The sequence below is a fragment of the Nerophis ophidion genome, linkage group LG15, assembly GCF_033978795.1.
Source record: "Nerophis ophidion isolate RoL-2023_Sa linkage group LG15, RoL_Noph_v1.0, whole genome shotgun sequence".
Classification (NCBI taxonomy): Eukaryota; Metazoa; Chordata; class Actinopteri; order Syngnathiformes; family Syngnathidae; genus Nerophis; species Nerophis ophidion.
This window is the reverse complement of record NC_084625.1, coordinates 5,424,573-5,446,995: the sequence shown is the minus strand read 5'-3', so window position 1 is coordinate 5,446,995 and position 22,423 is coordinate 5,424,573. Positions and strand designations below refer to the sequence as shown.

The 22,423-nt window shown below is 37.1% G+C and overlaps 2 protein-coding genes across 3 annotated transcripts in view; both read left to right on the top strand.

Moving 5' to 3' along the window:
- vipr1b (vasoactive intestinal peptide receptor 1b) overlaps positions 1-22,423 on the top strand; it is a 183,731-nt gene that overhangs the window by 12,507 nt on the left and 148,801 nt on the right. The gene's annotated exons all lie outside the window — the stretch shown is intronic.
- LOC133569815 (uncharacterized) lies at positions 285-22,320 on the top strand. Its single transcript, XM_061922435.1, has 8 exons — positions 285-368; positions 706-809; positions 13,418-13,562; positions 13,631-13,744; positions 13,834-13,978; positions 16,623-16,771; positions 21,244-21,383; positions 21,451-22,320. Exons 2-8 carry the CDS (start codon positions 710-712, stop codon positions 21,600-21,602), a joined length of 945 nt encoding a protein of 314 aa, XP_061778419.1. The 5' UTR covers positions 285-368; positions 706-709; the 3' UTR covers positions 21,603-22,320.

Genomic DNA, 22,423 nt, shown 5'->3' with positions numbered 1-22,423 from the left:
AGCATGTTGAATATTTTACAACATTTTGAATATTTTGCAACATGTTGAATATTTTGCAGCATGTTGAATATTTTGGAACATGTTGAATATTTTGCAACATGTTGAATATTTTGCAACATGTTAGTTATATTGGAAAATGTTGAATATTTTGCGCCATGTTGAATAAAGTCACTTTGAAGTATGTAAGAGTGTGGATCACGTGGTTGTGTAATGTTGTGTGTGAGGGGTTATGTGAGTGTGCTGCAGGAGGAGTGTGTGTGGCAGATAAGAGCAGCAGGTGACCTGCAGGTGCTCATAAAAAAATCTAACGCATAAAATAAACGTGCGCACGCCTCACTTAGTTTGCTTTGTTGACGCACAAGACAAAGGTACTGTTGTGTGACTTTGCATGCGGCGTGTTGTGTAACTGTCATGTTGTGTTGTGTTGTGTGGCCTGTGTTTACAGCACCGTGTTGTGTTGTGTTCACAGCACCGTGTTGTGTTGTGTTGTGTTCACAGCACCATGTTGTGTTCACAGCACCATGTTGTGTTGTGTTGTGTTTACAGCAGCATGTTGTGTTGTGTTGTGTTCACAGCACCGTGTTGTGTTGTGTTGTGTTCACAGCACCATGTTGTGTTCACAGCACCATGTTGTGTTGTGTTGTGTTTACAGCAGCATGTTGTGTTGTGTTGTGTTGTGTTTACAGCAGCATGTTGTGTTCACAGGACCATGGGCAAACATCACGCTGGACGTCTTGTCCTCATTCTGCTGTCTGTCCTCTTCTACGTCCTCAGTCTGGTCTTCAACAGCCTGGCTGTTGTGGCCTTAAGTAAGTCAGCACCTTCTCAAACACACACTTGTTGTACTTTATCATCCTCATCTCCTTGATGCCTCTTTGTCATGTTTGTCATGTTTGTCATCTTTGTCATGTTTGTCATGTTTGTCATGTTTTTCATGTTTGTCATGTTTTTCATGTTTGTCATGTTTGTCATGTTTATCATGTTCTGTCATGTTTGGCATGTTTATCATGTTTATCATGTTTGTCATCTTTGTCATGTTTGTCATGTTTGTCATGTTTGTCATGTTTGTCATGTGTGTCATGTTTGTCATGTGTGTCATGTTTGTCATGTTTGTCATGTTTTTCATGTTTGTCATGTTTGCCATGTTTATCATGTTTTGTCATGTTTGTCATGTTTATCATGTTTTGTCATGTTTGGCATGTTTATCATGTTTGTCATGTTTGTCATGTTTATCATGTTTGTCATGTTTGTCATGTTTTTCATGTTTGTCATGTGTGTCATGTGTGTCATGTTTATCATGTTTGGCATGTTTATCATGTTTATCATGTTTGTCATGTTTGACATGTTTATCATGTTTGTCATGTTTATCATGTTTGTCATGTTTGTCATGTTTGTCATTTTTGTCATGTTTGTCATGTTTGTCATTTTTGTCATGTTTATCATGTTTGTCATTTTTGTCATGTTTATCATGTATATCATGTTTGGCATGTTTATCATCTTTGTCATGTGTGTCATGTTTATCATGTTTATCATGTCTATCATGTTTGTCATGTTTATCATGTTTATCATGTTTGGCATGTTTATCATGTTTATCATGTCTATCATGTTTGTCATGTTTATCATGTTTGGCATGTTTATCATGTTTGTCATGTTTTGTCATGTTTGTCTTGTTTATTATGTTTGGCATGTTTGTCATGTTTATCATGTTTGTCATGTTTGGCATGTTTATCATGTTTGTCATGTTTATCATGTTTTGTCATGTTTGTCATGTTTGTCATGTTTATCATGTTTGGCATGTTTATCATGTTTGTCATGTTTTGTCATGTTTGTCTTGTTTATTATGTTTGGCATGTTTGTCATGTTTATCATGTTTGTCATGTTTGGCATGTTTATCATGTTTGTCATGTTTATCATGTTTTGTCATGTTTGTCATGTTTGTCATGTTTATCATGTTTGTCATGTTTATCATGTTTTGTCATGTTTGTCATGTTTGTCATGTTTATCATGTTTATCATGTTTGGCATGTTTATCATGTTTATCATGTCTATCATGTTTGTCATGTTTATCATGTTTATCATGTTTGTCATGTTTTGTCATGTTTGTCTTGTTTATTATGTTTGGCATGTTTGTCATGTTTATCATGTTTGTCATGTTTGGCATGTTTATCATGTTTGTCATGTTTATCATGTTTTGTCATGTTTGTCATGTTTGTCATGTTTATCATGTTTGGCATGTTTATCATGTTTGTCATGTTTTGTCATGTTTGTCTTGTTTATTATGTTTGGCATGTTTGTCATGTTTATCATGTTTGTCATGTTTGGCATGTTTATCATGTTTGTCATGTTTATCATGTTTTGTCATGTTTGTCATGTTTGTCATGTTTATCATGTTTGTCATGTTTATCATGTTTTGTCATGTTTGTCATGTTTGTCATGTTTATCATGTTTGTCATGTTTGTCATGTTTATCATGTTTGTCATGTTTATCATGTTTGTCATGTTTGTCATGTTTATCATGTTTGTCATGTTTATCATGTTTGTCATTTTTGTCATGTTTATCATGTTTGTCATGTTGTTCATGTTTGTCATGTTTATCATGTTTGGCATGTGTATCAGGTTTGTCATGTTTGTCATGTTTATCATGTTTGTCATGTTTATCATGTTTGGCATGTGTATCATGTTTGTCATGTTTGTCATGTTTATCATGTTTGTCATGTTTATCATGTTTTGTCATGTTTGTCATGTTTGTCATGTTTATCATGTTTGTCATGTTTATCATGTTTTGTCATGTTTGTCATGTTTATCATGTTTTGTCATGTTTGACATGTTTATCATGTTTGTCATGTTTATCATGTTTGTCATGTTTGTCATGTTTATCATGTTTGTCATGTTTATCATGTTTGTCATTTTTGTCATGTTTATCATGTTTGTCATGTTGTTCATGTTTGTCATGTTTATCATGTTTGGCATGTGTATCAGGTTTGTCATGTTTGTCATGTTTATCATGTTTGTCATGTTTATCATGTTTGGCATGTTTATCATGTTTATCATGTCTATCATGTTTGTCATGTTTATCATGTTTGGCATGTTTATCATGTTTGTCATGTTTTGTCATGTTTGTCTTGTTTATTATGTTTGGCATGTTTGTCATGTTTATCATGTTTGTCATGTTTGGCATGTTTATCATGTTTGTCATGTTTATCATGTTTTGTCATGTTTGTCATGTTTGTCATGTTTATCATGTTTGGCATGTTTATCATGTTTGTCATGTTTTGTCATGTTTGTCTTGTTTATTATGTTTGGCATGTTTGTCATGTTTATCATGTTTGTCATGTTTGGCATGTTTATCATGTTTGTCATGTTTATCATGTTTTGTCATGTTTGTCATGTTTGTCATGTTTATCATGTTTGTCATGTTTATCATGTTTTGTCATGTTTGTCATGTTTGTCATGTTTATCATGTTTGTCATGTTTGTCATGTTTATCATGTTTGTCATGTTTATCATGTTTGTCATGTTTGTCATGTTTATCATGTTTGTCATGTTTATCATGTTTGTCATTTTTGTCATGTTTATCATGTTTGTCATGTTGTTCATGTTTGTCATGTTTATCATGTTTGGCATGTGTATCAGGTTTGTCATGTTTGTCATGTTTATCATGTTTGTCATGTTTATCATGTTTGGCATGTGTATCATGTTTGTCATGTTTGTCATGTTTATCATGTTTGTCATGTTTATCATGTTTTGTCATGTTTGTCATGTTTGTCATGTTTATCATGTTTGTCATGTTTATCATGTTTTGTCATGTTTGTCATGTTTGTCATGTTTATCATGTTTTGTCATGTTTGACATGTTTATCATGTTTGTCATGTTTATCATGTTTGTCATGTTTGTCATGTTTATCATGTTTGTCATGTTTATCATGTTTGTCATTTTTGTCATGTTTATCATGTTTGTCATGTTGTTCATGTTTGTCATGTTTATCATGTTTGGCATGTGTATCAGGTTTGTCATGTTTGTCATGTTTATCATGTTTGTCATGTTTATCATGTTTGGCATGTGTATCATGTTTGTCATGTTTGTCATGTTTATCATGTTTGTCATGTTTATCATGTTTGTCATGTTTATCATGTTTGTCATTTTTGTCATTTTTATCATGTTTGTCATATTTATCATGTTTGTCATTTTTGTCATGTTTATCATGTTTGGCATGTTTATCATGTTTTGTCATGTTTGTCATGTTTTTAATGTTTGTCATGTTTATCATGTTTATCATGTTTATCATGTTTGTCATGTTTATCATGTTTATCATGTTTATCATGTTTGTCAGGTTTGTCATGTTTGGCATGTTTATCATGTTTGTCATGTGTATCATGTTTGGCATGTGTATCATGTTTGTCATGTTTGTCATGTTTATCATGTTTGTCATGTTTATCATGTGTGTCATTTTTGTCATGTTTATGATGTTTGTCATGTTTATCATGTTTTGTCATGTTTGTCATGTTTATCATGTTTATCATGTTTATCATGTTTGTCATGTTTATCATGTTTGGCATGTGTATCATGTTTGTCATGTTTGTCATGTTTATCATGTTTGTCATGTTTATCATGTTTGTCATTTTTGTCATGTTTATCATGTTTGTCATGTTTATCATGTTTGCCATGTTTATCATGTTTTGTCATGTTTATCATGTTTGTCATTTTTGTCATGTTTATCATGTTTGTCATGTTTATCATGTTTGTCATTTTTGTCATTTTTATCATGTTTGTCATATTTATCATGTTTGTCATTTTTGTCAGGTTTGTCATGTTTCTCATGTTTATCATGTTTGTCATGTTTATCATGTTTTGTCATGTTTGTCATGTTTATCATGTTTGGCATGTTTATCATGTTTTGTCATGTTTATCATGTTTGGCATGTTTGTCATGTTTATCATGTTTTGTCATGTTTGTCATGTTTATCATTTTTGTCATGTTTATCATGTTTGGCATGTTTATCATGTTTTGTCATGTTTGTCATGTTTTTCATGTTTGTCATGTTTATCATGTTTATCATGTTTGTCATGTTTGTCATGTTTATCGTGTTTATCATGTTTAACATGTTTGTCATGTTTGTCATGTTTGTCATGTTTGGCATGTTTATCATGTTTTGTCATGTTTGTCATGTTTCGCATTTTTGTCATGTTTGTCATGTATGGCATGTTTATCATGTTTTGTCATGTTTATCATGTTTGTCATGTTTATCATGTTCGTCATGTTTGTCATGTTTATCACGATTATCATGTTTATCATGTTTTTCATGTTTGTCGTGTGTGGCATGTTTATCATGTTTATCATGTTTTGTCATGTTTGTCATGTTTATCACGATTATCATGTTTATCATGTTTTTCATGTTTGACGTCTGTGTCATGTTTATCATGTTTGTCATTTTTGTCATGTTTATCATGTTTGGCATGTTTATCATGTTTGTCATGTTTATCATGTTTATCATGTTAGTCATGTTTATCATGTTTGTCATTTTTGTCATGTTTATCATGTTTGGCATGTTTATCATGTTTGTCATGTTTATCATGTTGGTCATGTTTATCATGTTTGTCATGTTTATCATGTTTGGCGTGTTTATCATGTTTGTCATGTTTATCATGTTTGGCATGTTTATCATGTTTGGCATGTTTATCATGTTTGGCATGTTGGTCATGTTGGTCATGTGGATCATGTTTATCATGTTTATCATGTTGGTCATGTTTATCATGTTTGTCATGTTTATCATGTTGGTCATGTTTATCATGTTTGTCATGTTTATCATGTTTGTCATTTTTGTCATTTTTATCATGTTTGTCATATTTATCATGTTTGTCATGTTTATCATGTTTGTCATGTGCATCATTCTTGTAATGTCTGTCATGTTTAACATGTTCGTTGTGTGTGTCATGTTTGTCATGTTTGTCATGTTTATCATGTTTGTCATGTTCGTCATGTTTGGCATGTTTGTCATGTTTGTCATGTTTATCATGTTTGTCATGTGTATCATTTATGTAATGTCTGTCATGTTTAACATGTTCGTCGTGTGTGTCATGTTTGTCATGTTTATCATGTTTGTCATGTTTGGCATGTTTATCATGTTTGGGATGTTTGGCATGTTTGGCATGTTTGGCATGTTTATCATGTTTGTCATGTTTATCATGTTTGGCATGTTTATCATGTTTGTCATGTTGGTCATGTTGGTCATGTTGGTCATGTTTATCATGTTTATCATGTTGGTCATGTTTATCATGTTTGTCATGTTTATCATGTTGGTCATGTTTATCATGTTTGTCATGTTTATCATGTTTGTCATTTTTGTCATTTTTATCATGTTTGTCATATTTATCATGTTTGTCATGTTTATCATGTTTGTCATGTGTATCATTCTTGTAATGTCTGTCATGTTTAACATGTTCGTTGTGTGTGTCATGTTTGTCATGTTTGTCATGTTTGTCATGTTTGTCATGTTTGGCATGTTTGTCATGTTTGTCATGTTTATCATGTTTTGTCATGTTTGTCATGTTTATCATGTTTGTCATGTTTATCATGTTTTGTCATGTTTATCATGTTTGTCATGTTTATCATGTTTGGCATGTTTGTCATGTTTATCATGTTTTGTCATGTTTGTCATGTTTATCATGTTTGTCATGTTTGTCATGTTTGGTATGTTTATCATGTTTGGCATGTTTATCATGTTTTGTCATGTTTGTCATGTTTTTCATGTTTGTCATGTTTATCATGTTTATCATGTTCGTCATGTTTGTCATGTTTATCATGTTTATCATGTTTAACATGTTTGTCATGTTTGGCATGTTTATCATGTTTGTCATGTGTATCATGTTTGGCATGTTTATCATGTTTGTCATGTTTATCATGTTTTGTCATGTTTGTCATGTTTATCATGTTTTGTCATGTTCGTCATGTTTGTCATGTTTATCATGTTTGTCATGTTTATCATGTTTTGTCATGTTTGTCATGTTTATCATGTTTTGTCATGTTCGTCATGTTTGTCATGTTTATCATGTTTATCATGTTTAACATGTTTGTCATGTTTGGCATGTTTATCATGTTTGTCATGTGTATCATGTTTGGCATGTTTATCATGTTTGTCATGTTTATCATGTTTGTCATGTTTGTCATGTTTGGCATGTTTATCATGTTTGTCATGTTTATCATGTTTGTCATTTTTATCATGTTTATGATGTTTGTCATGTTTATCATGTTTTGTCATGTTTGTCATGTTTATCATGTTTGTCATGTTTATCATTTTTGTCATGTTTATCATGTTTGTCATGTTTATCATGTTTGCCATGTTTATCATGTTTGGCATGTGTATCATGTTTGTCATGTTTATCATGTTTGCCATGTTTATCATGTTTGTCATGTTTGCCATGTTTATCATGTTTGGCATGTGTATCATGTTTGTCATGTTTGGCATGTGTATCATGTTTGTCATGTTTGTCATGTTTGTCATGTTTATCATGTTTGTCATGTTTATCATGTTTATCATGTTTGTCATGTTTGTCATGTTTATCACGTTCGCCGTGTGTGTCACGTTTGTCATTTTTATCATGCTTCTCATATGTATCATGTTTACCATGTTTTTCATGTTTGTCATGTTTATCATGTTCATTGTGTCCATCATGTTAATTGTGTTGATCATTTATTATCATGTTTAATCAAGTTAATCCTAGTTAGCATGCTTATCATGTTCATTGTGTTTCTTCATGATTAATATGATAAACATAATTATTCAAAATATGATAAACACGATGAACATTAAAATGTGCTTAACATAATTAATATGCTAAATTTGATAAACATGATAAACACGATGAACACGATTAATATGATAAACATGATAAATATGAGAAACATGAAGTGTTGATAGTGTAGGTGGTGTTTAGTAAGTTCATCATGTTAGTGTTGGTGGTGTTGGAGGTGTGTCTATTATGTTTGTGTTGATGGTGTTAATTACATTCTTAGTGTTAGTGTTGATGGCAGGTGTTGATGGGGTTTATTACAATTGCGTTGATGGTGTTGATGGTGTTTATTACGTTCATCGTGTTTGTGTCTGGTGGTGTAGATGGTGTTTATTACGTTTGCGTTTATAGTGTTGATGGTCTGGATGGATGGTGTTTATTATGTTCTTAGTGTTAGTGTTGATGGTGTTTATTATATTGGTGTTGATGGATGGTATTCATTACGTTTCCTAGTGTTAGTGTTGATGGAAAGCGTTGATGGTGTTTATTCTAATTGCGTTGATGGTGTTTATTACGTTTATCGTGTTAGTGTTGATGGTGTTTATTATGTTTATTGTATTTGTGTTGATGGTGTTTATTACGTTCATCGTGTTTGTGTTGATGGTGTTGATGGATGGTGTTTATTACGTTCTTAGTGTTAGTTTTGATGGTGTTTATTACGTTTATGGCGTTTTTGTTGATGGTTTGGATGGTGTTTATTACATTAATCGTCTTTCTGTTGATGGTGTTTATTACGTTTGCGTTGATGGTGTAGATGGTGTTTATTACGTTCATCGTGTTTGTGTTGATGGATGGTGTTTATTACGTTCTTAGTGTAAGTGTTGATGGATGGTGTTGATGGTGTTTATTACGTTTGCGCTGATGGTATTGATGGTGTTTATTGCGTTTTTCGTGTTAGTGTTGATGGTGTTTATTATATTCATCGTGTTAGTGTTGATGGTGTTTACCACATTTGACTTGATGATATTGATGGTGTTTATTAAGTTTGAGTTGATGATATTGATGGTGTTTATTAAGTTTGAGTTGATGATATTGATGGTGTTTATTAAGTTTGACTTGATGATATTGATGGTGTTTATTAAGTCTGACTTGATGATGATATTGATGGTGTTTATTAAATTTGACTTGATGATATTGATGGTGTTTATTAAGTTTGACTTGATGATATTGATGGTGTTTATTAAGTTTGACTTGATGATATTGATGGTGTTTATTAAGTTTGACTTGATGATATTGATGGTGTTTATTAAGTTTGAGTTGATGATATTGATGGTGTTTATTAAGTTTGACTTGATGATATTGATGGTGTTTATTAAGTTTGAGTTGATGATATTGATGGTGTTTATTAAATTTGAGTTGATGATATTGATGGTGTTTATTAAGTTTGAGTTGATGATATTGATGGTGTTTATTAAATTTGAGTTGATGATATTGATGGTGTTTATTAAGTTTGACTTGATGATGATATTGATGGTGTTTATTAAATTTGACTTGATGATATTGATGGTGTTTATTAAGTTTGACTTGATGATATTGATGGTGTTTATTAAGTTTGACTTGATGATATTGATGGTGTTTATTAAGTTTGACTTGATGATATTGATGGTGTTTATTAAGTTTGACTTGATGATATTGATGGTGTTTATTACATTTGACTTGACATTGATGGTGTTTATTAAGTTTGACTTGATGATATTGATGGTGTTTATTAAGTTTGAGTTGATGATATTGATGGTGTTTATTAAGTTTGAGTTGATGATATTGATGTGTTTATTAAGTTTGAGTTGATGATATTGATGGTGTTTATTAAGTTTGAGTTGATGATATTGATGGTGTTTATTAAGTTTGACTTGATGATATTGATGATGTTTATTACATTTGACTTGACATTGATGGTGTTTATTAAGTTTGACTTGATGATATTGATGGTGTTTATTAAGTTTGAGTTGATGATATTGATGTGTTTATTAAGTTTGAGTTGATGATATTGATGGTGTTTATTAAGTTTGAGTTGATGATATTGATGGTGTTTATTACGTTTGCGTTGATGATATTGATGGTGTTTATTACGTTCATCGTGTTAGTGTTGATGGTGTTTATTAAGTTTGACTTGATGATATTGATGGTGTTTATTAAGTTTGACTTGATGATATTGATGGTGTTTATTAAGTTTGACTTGATGATATTGATGGTGTTTATTAAGTTTGAGTTGATGATATTGATGGTGTTTATTAAGTTTGAGTTGATGATATTGATGGTGTTTATTAAGTTTGAGTTGATGATATTGATGGTGTTTATTACGTTTTTCGTGTTAGTGTTGATGGTGTTGATGGTGTTTATTACGTTCATCGTGTTAGTGTTGATGGTGTTTTTTAAGTTTGACTTGATGATATTGATGGTGTTTATTAAGTTTGACTTGATGATATTGATGGTGTTTATTAAGTTTGACTTGATGATATTGATGGTGTTTATTAAGTTTGACTTGATGATACTGATGGTGTTTATTAAGTTTGAGTTGATGATATTGATGGTGTTTATTAAGTTTGACTTGATGATATTGATTGTGTTTATTAAGTTTGACTTGATGATATTGATGGTGTTTATTAAGTTTGACTTGATGATATTGATGGTGTTTACTAAGTTTGAGTTGATGATATTGATGGTGTTTATTAAATTTGAGTTGATGATATTGATGGTGTTTATTAAGTTTGAGTTGATGATATTGATGGTGTTTATTACATTTGACTTGATGATATTGATGGTGTTTATTAAGTTTGAGTTGATGATATTGATGGTGTTCATTAAGTTTGAGTTGATGATATTGATGGTGTTCATTAAGTTTGAGTTGATGATATTGATGGTGTTTATTAAGTTTGAGTTGATGATATTGATGGTGTTTATTAAGTTTGAGTTGATGATATTGATGGTGTTTATTAAGTTTGACTTGATGATATTGATGGTGTTTATTAAGTTTAACTTGATGATATTGATGGTGTTTATTACATTTGACTTGACATTGATGGTGTTTATTAAGTTTGAGTTGATGATATTGATGGTGTTTATTAAGTTTGAGTTGATGATATTGATGGTGTTTATTAAGTTTGACTTGATGATATTCATGTGTTTATTAAGTTTGAGTCGATGATATTGATGGTGTTTATTAAGTTTGAGTTGATGATATTGATGGTGTTTATTAAGTTTGAGTTGATGATATTGATGGTGTTTATTAAGTTTGACTTGATGATATTCATGTGTTTATTAAGTTTGAGTTGATGATATTGATGGTGTTTATTAAGTTTGAGTTGATGATATTGATGGTGTTTATTAAGTTTGACTTGATGATATTGATGGTGTTTATTAAGTTTGAGTTGATGATATTGATGGTGTTTATTACATTTGACTTGATGATATTGATGGTGTTTATTAAGTTTGACTTGATGATATTGATGGTGTTTATTAAGTTTGACTTGATGATATTGATGGTGTTTATTACATTTGACTTGATGATATTGATGGTGTTTATTAAGTTTGAGTTGATGATATTGATGGTGTTTATTAAGTTTGACTTGATGATATTGATGGTGTTTATTAAGTTTGACTTGATGATATTGATGGTGTTTATTAAGTTTGACTTGATGATATTGATGGTGGTTACTACATTTGACTTGATGATATTGATGGTGTTTATAAAGTTTGACTTGATGATATTGATGGTGTTTATTAAGTTTGAGTTGATGATATTGATGGTGTTTATTATGTTTGAGTTGATGATATTGATGGTGTTTATTAAATTTGACTTGATGATATTGATGGTGTTTATTAAGTTTGACTTGATGATGTTGATGGTGTTTATTAAGTTTGACTCGATGATATTGATGGTGTTTATTAAGTTTGAGTTGATGATATTGATGGTGTTTATTAAGTTTGACTTGATGATATTGATGGTGTTTATTAAGTTTGAGTTGATGATATTGATGGTGTTTATTAAGTTTGACTTGATGCTATTGATGGTGTTTATTAAGTTTGAGTTGATGATATTGATGGTGTTTATTACGTTCTTAGTGTTAGTTTTGATGGTGTTTATTACGTTTATGGTGGTTTTTTTGATGGTTTTTATTACGTTTGCGTAGATGGTGTTTATTACGTTCATTGTGTTTGTGTTGATGGATGGTGTTTATTACGTTCTTAGTGTAAGTGTTGATGGAGGGTGTTGATGGTGTTTATTACGTTTGCGTTGATGGTATTGATGGTGTTTATTACATTTTTCGTGTTAGTGTTGATGGTGTTGATGGTGTTTATTACGTTCATCGTGTTAGTGTTGATGGTGTTTACCACATTTGACTTGATGATATTGATGGTGTTTATTAAATTTGAGTTGATGATATTGATGGTGTTTATTAAGTTTGAGTTGATGACATTGATGGTGTTTATTAAGTTTGAGTTGATGATATTGATGATGTTTATTAAGTTTGAGTTGATGATATTGATGGTGTTTATTAAGTTTGACTTGATGATCTTGATGGTGTTTATTAAGTTTGAGTTGATGATATTGATGGTGTTTATTAAGTTTGAGTTGATGATATTGATGGTGTTTATTAAATTTGAGTTGATGATATTGATGGTGTTTATTAAGTTTGAGTTGATGATATTGATGGTGTTTATTAAGTTTGACTTGATGATATTGATGGTGTTTATTAAGTTTGACTTGATGATATTGATGGTGTTTATTAAGTTTGAGTCGTTGATATTGATGGTGTTTATTAAGTTTGAGTTGATGATATTGATGGTGTTTATTAAGTTTGACTTGATGATACTGATGGTGTTTATTAAGTTTGACTTGATGATATTGATGGTGTTTATTAAGTTTGAGTTGATATTGATGGTGTTTATTAAGTTTGAGTTGATGATATTGATGGTGTTTATTAAGTTTGAGTTGATGATATTGATGGTGTTTATTAAGTTTGAGTTGATGATATTGATGGTGTTTATTAAGTTTGACTTGATGATATTGATGGTGTTTATTAAGTTTGAGTTGATGATATTGATGGTGTTTATTACGTTCTTAGTGTTAGTTTTGATGGTGTTTATTACGTTCTTAGTGTTAGTTTTGATGGTGTTTATTACGTTTGCGTAGATGGTGTTTATTACGTTCATTGTGTTTGTGTTGATGGATGGTGTTTATTACGTTCTTAGTGCAAGTGTTAATGGATGGTGTTGATGGTGTTTATTACGTTTGCGTTGATGGTATTGATGGTGTTTATTACATTTTTCGTGTTAGTGTTGATGGTGTTTATTACGTTCATTGTGTTAGTGTTGATGGTGTTTACCACATTTGACTTGATGATATTGATGGTGTTTATTAAATTTGAGTTGATGATATTGATGGTGTTTATTAAGTTTGAGTTGATGATATTGATGGTGTTTATTACATTTGACTTGATGATATTGATGGTGTTTATTAAGTTTGACTTGATGATATTCATGTGTTTATTAAGTTTGAGTCGATGATATTGATGGTGTTTATTAAGTTTGACTTGATGATATTGATGGTGTTTATCACGTTCATCGTGTTGGTGTCGATGGTGTTCCTAGGTTTGCGTTGATGGTGTCGACGGTGTTGTGCGTCCATGCAGGTCCTTTCCGCACCACCACATCCAACGTGTCCGCAATCTTTGAGACGGAGATCACGCCTTCGGGATGGACCTTCAGCATCTGGAGCGTGATCTACGTGTGGTTGACCCTCATGCTCATCTACATCCTGGCTAACCTTTGCAGAAGGTCACCACCTGGCACCTGCGACATGAAACATAACACGGGAGTGAACGCTGAAAGTCTCTCGCCCGCAGGAACGCCTACGGTTACGTTTACTGCAGCCCTCCGGTCTTGCCTTACGGCTTCTTCCTTTGCTGGTGTCTCAACCTGGTCTTCAACATTTCCTGGCTGCTGGTTTGGGATCGAGGGTGAGCAGACTGAATGTGTTTTGTCCAAGACAGGACGGTCCATCCCGCTCTTGCGGACAACCAAGTGTTCAAACCTCTTCTCTGGCAAGGCTGATGATCGCAGCCCTGGTTTTTCTCATCCTGGTGGCCGGCACCAACTACGCCACCACCGCCTTCGCCTGCCACGGCCTCCACGTTTATGGACCCTGGCTGAAGAAGTACCACAGAGTAGACCTGTGGCTCATTCGCATCCTGGTGAGTAACCCAGCTTTCTTCTCCGGTCTTGTGTAGTCCTGTGCAGGTCTACAACCGGGCTTAGGTCAGGGATGTCCCAAACTTCTTCAACTGAGTGCCACAAACTGAAAAATCCAACCGTTGATTCATTTTCAAAACCAATTCCATATGTAGCTTTTCTAGGCGCAGTCAGGGCGTTGAGGGGATCCGGTTTAGTGGCTGCAGGGCTAGGTCTCTGCTTTTGGCAGATGTGGTCCTGATGGCTTCATCTGGCCAGGGATCTTCTGCTCTCACTGGATCGGTTCACAGGCGAGGGTGAGCACCTCCGAGTCTGACTCCACGGTGGTCCATTGGAATGTGGTTGTGGTTGAAAGGGTGGAGTGCCATCTGCGAGACCCTGGCCCAAGTGGAGGAGTTGAAGTACCTCTGAGTGGTGTTCACGAGTGAGGGAAGAGCGGATCCTGAGATCGACAGGCGGATCGGTGCAGCGTCTGAAATGATGACGACCCTGTATCGATCCGTTGCGGTGAAGAAGGAGCTGAGCCGGAAGGCAAAGCTCTCAATTTACTGGTCGATCTACGTTCCCATCCTCACCTATGGTCATGAGCTTTGGGTTATGACCAAAAGGACAAGATCACGGGTAAAAGCGGCCGAAATTAGTTTCCTCGGTCGGATGGCGGGGCTCTACCTGTCATTCAGGAGGAGCTTAAAGTAAAGCCAAATATCGGTTTGTTAGGGCATCTGGTCAAGATGCCCCACAGACGCCTCCCTAGGTAGGTGTTCAGGGAACGTCCGACTGATAGGAAGCCACGAGGAATAACAAGGACTCCACGGAGAGACTATGTCTCCCTGCTGGCCAGGAAATGCCTCGGAGGAGCTGGATGAAGTGGCTGGGGAGAGGGAAGTCTGGGCTTCCCTACTTAGGCTACTTCCCCCGCGACCCCACCTCGGATAAGCGGAAGAAGATGGATGAATAAATGGATGACAGTTGAAAAAAAATAAAAAATCCCACTAAATTCTCCGGGATCTAAAAGTTGCGAGTGTTCCTACTCTCAATGCTGAAATCTCTGGACCAACTTCAGATCTATCAGTCAATTTCGGTTGCCTGTTTTAAGCAGTTTTCATCAGGGAAAATATTTTTTTATTGGCAAACCCAAAAAAGGGCTAATATTTCCCCCCAAAAAAGATTTCAATGTGGAATATTTGACGTGAAGTAACTGAAGGCTAAAATAGGTCAATAAATTCATAACAGTATTGAGATTTATTTTTATTTTTTGAGCAACGACCCCAAAAGAGGGACAAATGGTAGAAAATGGATGGATGGATGGATGGATGGATGGATGGATGGATGGATGGATGGAATTATAAAAAATCCCCCTGAAATTCTCAGGGATCAAAAAGGGTCCCACTCATTAAAGTGTTTAAAATAAGTCATATAGATGTGTGTGTGTGTGTGTGTGTGTGTGTGTGTATATATATATATATACATATATATATATGTATATATATATATATATATACTGTATGTTTATATATATATATATATATACTGTATGTATATATATATACATATATATACTGTATGTTTATATATATATATATATGTATGTATGTATGTATATATATATATGTATGTATGTATGTACATATGTATTTATATATGTATGTATGTATGTATATATGTATATACATACATATATACATATATGCATACATATATATATATATATACATAGATATGTATATCTATGTATGTATATATGTATGTATGTATATATATATGGATATACATACATATATATCTATGTATGTATATATGTATGTATGTATATATGTATATATGTATATACATACATATATATATATACATGTATATATGTATATACATACATATATACATATACATATATGTATATATATATATATATTTTTTTTTAGATATATATTTTTTTTACTTTCAATACTTAAATCTCTTAATCAACGTCAGGATTTTTTTGCAGGTGTGTGTTTATTTTTTCAATGCCCTTTTTGTTATAGAAACTGTGTTTTTATGGCTAGCACAAGAAAAATATGAAATATCCCCCCCCCCCAAAAAATATTTAAAAGTGGAATATTTGATTTTAAATAATTGGACGTAAATAATTCACAACAAGGTTGATTTTGATTCATTATTATTTTTTGAGCAATGACAATTTAAAAAAAAAAAAAAAGAAACCCCTTCTGCATGGCAGCTTTGTGTTATTAGAACATTGCAACTTTTTCTTGTTGCATTTTCACTTGTTTGCTCTTTTATTATACTTTTTTAATGTTATTTTTGGAATGTGTTAAAAAAAATTGTATGCGATGAGGTGGCGACTTGTCCAGGGTGTACCCCGCCTTCCGCCCGATTGTAGCTGAGATAGGCGCCAGCGCCCCCCGCCACCCCGAAAGGGAATAAGCGGTAGAAAATGGATGGATGGATGGAAAATGGATGTAGCGAGTCGCACTTTGGACACCCCTGGTCTTTGGTCTTTCCATGCAGCTTAGGTTGTTTGAATGCACAATGGCATCAAGTACTTATTCCTCTTTTCTGGATCGTAAAAACATTCTAGTATTTCTCTACCATGGAATCAAAAATGAAATACTTAATACCCTGGGTTTTCATTAGAAAATGTGGTCTTCCCAGGTTCAGAACGGCGTGATGATCTACACCACCTGGACCACCATCGCCACGCTGATCAACCTGGCCATTGTGCTGACGTACGAAGCCAAGATGGCGCCTGCTGACGCCGCCACCGTCTCGTACTGCGTCCTGACCCTCGTGCTGCTCGTGTGGTGAGCGAACGCGTGCCCGGTTCTAGCTCCGGTGTGTTCCCAAAATACTGTCAGCTTTGTTCTGAAATTGTTCCTCAAGACGGGTCCAGAGAAAGCTGAGGTCATTCGAGTATTTCTTTTAGATCTCAAGTCCAATCATCCATCATCCATCCATCCATCATCTTCCGCTTATCCGAGGTCGGTTCGCGGGGGCAACAGCCTAAGCAGGGAAACCCAGACTTCCCTCTCCCCAGCCACTTCGTCTAGCTCTTCCCGGGGGATCCCGAGGCGCTCCCAGGCCAGCCGGGAGACATAGTCTTCCCAACGTGTCCTGGGTCTTCCCCGTGGCCTCCTACCGGTTGGACGTGCCCTAAACACCTCCCTAGGGAGGCGTTCGGGTGGCATCCTGACCAGATGCCCGAACCACCTCATCTGGCTCCTCTCGATGTGAAGGAGCAGCGGCTTTACTTTGAGTTCCTCCCGGATGGCAGAGCTTCTCACCCTATCTCTAAGGGAGAGACCCAAACTCATTTGGGCCGCTTGTACCCGTGATCTTATCCTTTCGGTCATGACCCAAAGCTCATGACCATAGGTGAGGATGGGAACGTAGATCGACCGGTAAATTGAGAGCTTCGCCTTCCGGCTCAGCTCCTTCTTCACCACAACGGATCGGTACAACGTCCGCATTACTGAAGACGCCGCACCGATTCGCCTGTCGATCTCACCATCCACTCTTCCCTCACTCGTGAACAAGACTCCTAGGTACTTGAACTCCTTCACTTGGGGCAGGGTCTCCTCCCCAACCCAAGTCCAATCAGTTGGCATAAAAGAAAGTTCTGAAGAGACACAGAAATCTTCCAAACCTACTTGATAGTCAGAAAAGAGGGTTTAGTGAAGTCTCCTTTGATCTGGTTGTGATATCAGCAAAAAAAAAACGAAGTGTTTATTACATAAGAACATTTTTGGAACGTTTTGAACAAACAAAAATGAAGGAGGGATCTTCCAACACGACTTCCGGGCGGCTTTGAAGCGATTCTGGACCACCATCCGCCGCCTCAGGAAAGGGAAGCACTGCTGACCTCGACTGCGGATGTTGTGGAGGGAATACTTCAAAGACCTCCTCAATCGCACCAACACGTCTTCCTATGAGGAAGCAGTTCCTGGGGAATCCGTGGTGGGTTCTCCTATTTCTGGGGCTGAGGTTGCGGAGGTAGTTAAAAAGCTCTGATCCGGGGATGGATGAGATGGGCCCGGAGTTCCTTAAGGCTCTGGATGCTGTGGGGCTGTCTTGGTTGACAAGACTGCAACATCGGGTGGACATCAGGGGCGGTACCTCTGGATTGGCAGACCTGGGTGGTGGTTCCTCTCTTTAAGAAGTGGGACCAGAGGGTGTGTTCCAACTATCGTGGGATCACACTCCTCAGCCTTCCCGGTAACGTTTATTCAGGTGTACCGGAGAGGGATAGTCGAACCGCAGATTCAGTAGGAACAGTGTGGTTTTCGTCCTGGGCGTGGAACTGTGGACCAGCTCTATACTCAATCAATCAATCAATGTTTATTTATATAGCCCCAAATCACAAATGTCTCAAAGGACTGCACAAATCATTACGACTACAACATCCTCGGAAGAACCCACAAAAGGGCAAGGAAAACTCACACCCAGTGGGCAGGGAGAATTCACATCCAGTGGGACGCCAGTGACAATGCTGACTATGAGAAACCTTGGAGAGGACCTCAGATGTGGGCAACCCCCCCCCCCCTCTAGGGGACCGAAAGCAATGGATGTCGAGCGGGTCTAACATGATACTGTGAAAGTTCAATCCATAGTGGCTCCAAGACAGCAGTGAGAGTCCCGTCCACAGGAAACCATCTCAAGCGGATCAGCAGCGTAGAGATGTCCCCAACCGATACAGGCGAGCGGTCCATCCTGGGTCCCGACGAGCGGTCCATCCTGGGTCTCGACTCTGGACAGTCAGTACTTCATCCATGGTCATCGGACCGGACCCCCTCCACAAGGGAGGGGGGGACATAGGAGAAAGAAAAGAAGCGGCAGATCAACTGGTCTAAAAAGGAGGTCTATTTAAAGGCTAGAGTATACAGATGAGTTTTAAGATGAGACTTAAATGCTTCTACTGAGGTAGCATCTCGAACTGTTACCAGGAGGGCATTCCAGAGTACTGGAGCCCGAACGGAAAACGCTCTATAGCCCGCAGACTTTTTTTGAGCTCTAGGAATCACTAATAAGCCGGAGTCTTTTGAACGCAGATTTCTTGCCGGGACATATGGTACAATACAATCGGCAAGATAGGCTGGAGCTAGACCGTGTAGTATTTTATACTCAGGACAGGGTCCTTGAGGGTGCATGGGAGTTTGCCCAACCAGTGCTTTGTGGACTTGGAGAAGCCATTCGACCTTGTATGTCTGATTGTGGCGGTCCGCTCCCCTGTACGATCAGTGTCAGAACTTGGTCCGCATTGCCGGCGGTAAGTCGGACACGTTTCCAGTGAGGGTTGGACTTCGCCAAGGCTGCACTTTGTCACCGATTCTGTTCATAACTTTTATGGACAGAATTTCTAGGCACAGTCAAGGCGTTGAGGGGATCCGGTTTGGTGGCTGAAGGACTAGCTCTCTGATTTGTGTCAAGACGTGGACTATGAGGTGGTTGTTTTCCCGAGACTGGAGATGGTGTGAAGATAGAGTCATTTTTTTATTTTAACACTATAACTACTAAAAAACATTAACAAACAAAAGGCGCTCTCAAGGAGTTACAGAAACTATGAACATAAAACAACAACTTGCACGATGGCATGAATAACGAAAAGCTTACTTGGAACGGAACGAGAACGGGACGTGGATCATTGGCATGGTTCATTACAAGGTGCGGATTAGGTGATAGATGGTGGTAGAAGGTGATGTTGCCAGGACGAACAACAGAAACAGACCAGCTTAAATAGCCGTGAAAACAGGTGTGCGTGACATGAGGACAGGTGAAAACTAATGGGTAGTCATGGAAACAAAATAAACAAGGAAGTGCAAAAACAGGAACTCAGTGTCCAAAAAACAAACAGAACATGACTAAAGCAAAACATGATCACACAGACATGACAATGTGGTCCTGATGGTTTCATCTGGCCAGGATCTTCAGATCTCACTGGATCGGTTCGCAGCCGAGGGTGAAGAGACCGAGATGAGAATCAGCACCTCCAAGTCCGAGTCCATGGTTCTCGCCCGGAAAAGGGTGGAGTGCCATCTCCGGGTTGGGGAGGAGACCCTGCCCCAAGTGGAGAAGTTCAAGTACCTAGGAGTGAGGGAAGAGTGGATGGTGAGATCGACGATGGATCGGTGCGGTGTCTTCAATAATGCGGACGCTGTATCGATCCGTTGTGGTGAAGAAGGAGCTGAGCCGGAAGGCAAAGCTCTCAATTTACCAGTCGATCTATGTTTCCGTCCTCACCTATGGTCATGAGCTTTGGGTTATGACCGAAAGGATAAGATCACGGGTACAAGCGGCCCAAATGAGTTTCCTCTGCCGGGTGGCGGGTCTCTCCCTTAGAGATAGGGTGAGAAGCTCTACCATCCGGGGGGAGCCTGAAGTAAAGCCGATGCTCCTCCACATGGAGAGGAGCCAGATGAGGTGGTTCGGGCATCTGGTCACGTCTAACCGGTAGGAGACCACGGGGAAGACCCAGGACACGTTGGGAAGACTATGTCTCCCAGCTGGCCTGAGAACGCCTCGGGATCCCCCGGGAGGAGCTAGACGAAGTGGCTGGGGAGAAGAAAGTCTGGGCTTCCCTGCTTAGGCTGCTGCCCCCGCGACCCAACCTTGTAAAAGCGGAAGAACATTGATGGATGGATGGATGGATGGATCTTCCAAGATTGCAGCCATCTTTGTCATGTATGTGGAGAAGGTGGGGGTTTGGAGACATCTCCACCGGACTTCAGGAATGCACGAGGGCCATAAAAGTGTCTTACGCACTAAAAATTTTGCTAACCCAATTTATGGGTTAAATTTTGGAGTTATTTTTATGAAGAGCAATCCATTTTTAGGGTTCTAAGGGTATTATAAGGGTATTATAAGGGTATTATAAGGGTATTATAAGGGACGGTGTGGCGCAGTGGGAGAGTGGCTGTGCGCAACCCGAGGGTCCCTGGTTCAAATCCCACCTAGTACCAACTTCGTCACGTCCGTTGTGTCCTGAGCAAGACACTTCACCCTTGCTCCTGATGGTTGCTGGTTGGCGCCTTGCATGGCAGCTCCCTCCATCAGTGTGTGAATGTGTGTGTGAATGGGTAAATGTGGAAGTAGTGTCAAAGCGCTTTGAGTACCTTGAAGGTAGAAAAGCGCTATACAAGTACAACCCGTTCATTTTACATCAATTTCTGGGTTTTCAAAACTATGAACCATTTTTGATATACTGAAGGTCTCAAGTGTTTTAAATGACATTTTTCTACAGACAAGAAAATTGACCAAAATTACGAATTTTGCCCAACAGGTTCTTCGTGGAGAACGTGGTCCTGGACAAACACGTGCGCTACATCCTCATCAACTACCCGGTGGTGATCTGGGCGCTGGCAGGGAACTTTGACAAGAACTACGACGCGGCGGCACCAAGCCGCAGCGGCATCTTCATCGGTAAAGCCGGTCGTCGTGACGACCACGCGGCCGTGACGTCGGTGACAAAACGCTTCTCTCTTTGCAGTCGTGCTGTTGGCGGCGGCGTCCTTGATGTTTTCCGTACGCCTGGTTCTGGTGTTTTGGCGTCACTGCAAACAGCCGCTTTACGACAACATCAGCCCCGAGGCCATGGAGCCCATGGAGGCTGCTCAGCACCAAAGGAAGGCACTTCGATAACTTCTGATAGAAGTATCCTGACTCTTAATCATTAACGGGATATGATTACCTTACATGATCCTTTATTGCTCCTGGATGATCTCTGAACCTTTATGCAAGTCTTACATACTGATCATAAACCTGCAGCGACAACACTCCATGCCTACTCAATCACACTCCGATTTTCATGTCAATGTATTTATTTGGAAATAAACTATGTCCAAGATACTGTTCTACATGTTTATGTTAGAGTAATTGTATCGAAGTTATCACAAAACTTTGTGTCGGCATGAGTTCCCGGCGAGAGGACAAAAGCTGTCTTTAATCGTACCAAGAAGAAGGCTTGTAAAGCCCCAAGCAACTTGAAGGGTGTTCTGTTTCTTTCTTCTATTGTAATCCACAGAAAGATATTTTGTCTTGACCCAAGAACTACAAAACGGAGAGGAAGCAGGGCCTGACTTACCTTAAGGGGACCTGTGCTTTGAACTTTTTTACAACCTTTTTTTTAAACTGTTTTAATCAAAGGCGATGGATGTTTACGACCCTCGTCCCTTAAAAAAAGCTGTTGCCATGTAATCATGTCAACCATGAATTTATCAACGTGGACCCCGACTTAGACAAGTAGAAAACCTTATTCGGGTGTCACCATTTAGTGGTCAATTTTACAGATTGTGTACTGTACTGTGCAATCTACTAATAAAAGTCTCGATCAATCAATCAATCAGGGAAGGTCTAAATAAAAGAGGAGGCGTACAATCCTTCAACAGAGTCCACACGTCTCTCCTCAATTGAGCCAAATTGAATTCTGTGTCTGTTTAATTCCTTGTTTCTTGTCTCGTTTA

Excerpts from the sequence above, each read along its gene's own strand:
- LOC133569815 (XM_061922435.1), top strand. The coding sequence starts at position 710 with ATGGGCAAACATCACGCTGGACGTCTTGTCCTCATTCTGCTGTCTGTC. Across the intron at positions 810-13,417 it reads CCTGGCTGTTGTGGCCTTAA|GTCCTTTCCGCACCACCACA; the intron begins GTAAGTCAGCAC and ends GCGTCCATGCAG. Across the intron at positions 13,979-16,622 it reads TGTGGCTCATTCGCATCCTG|GTTCAGAACGGCGTGATGAT; the intron begins GTGAGTAACCCA and ends TGGTCTTCCCAG.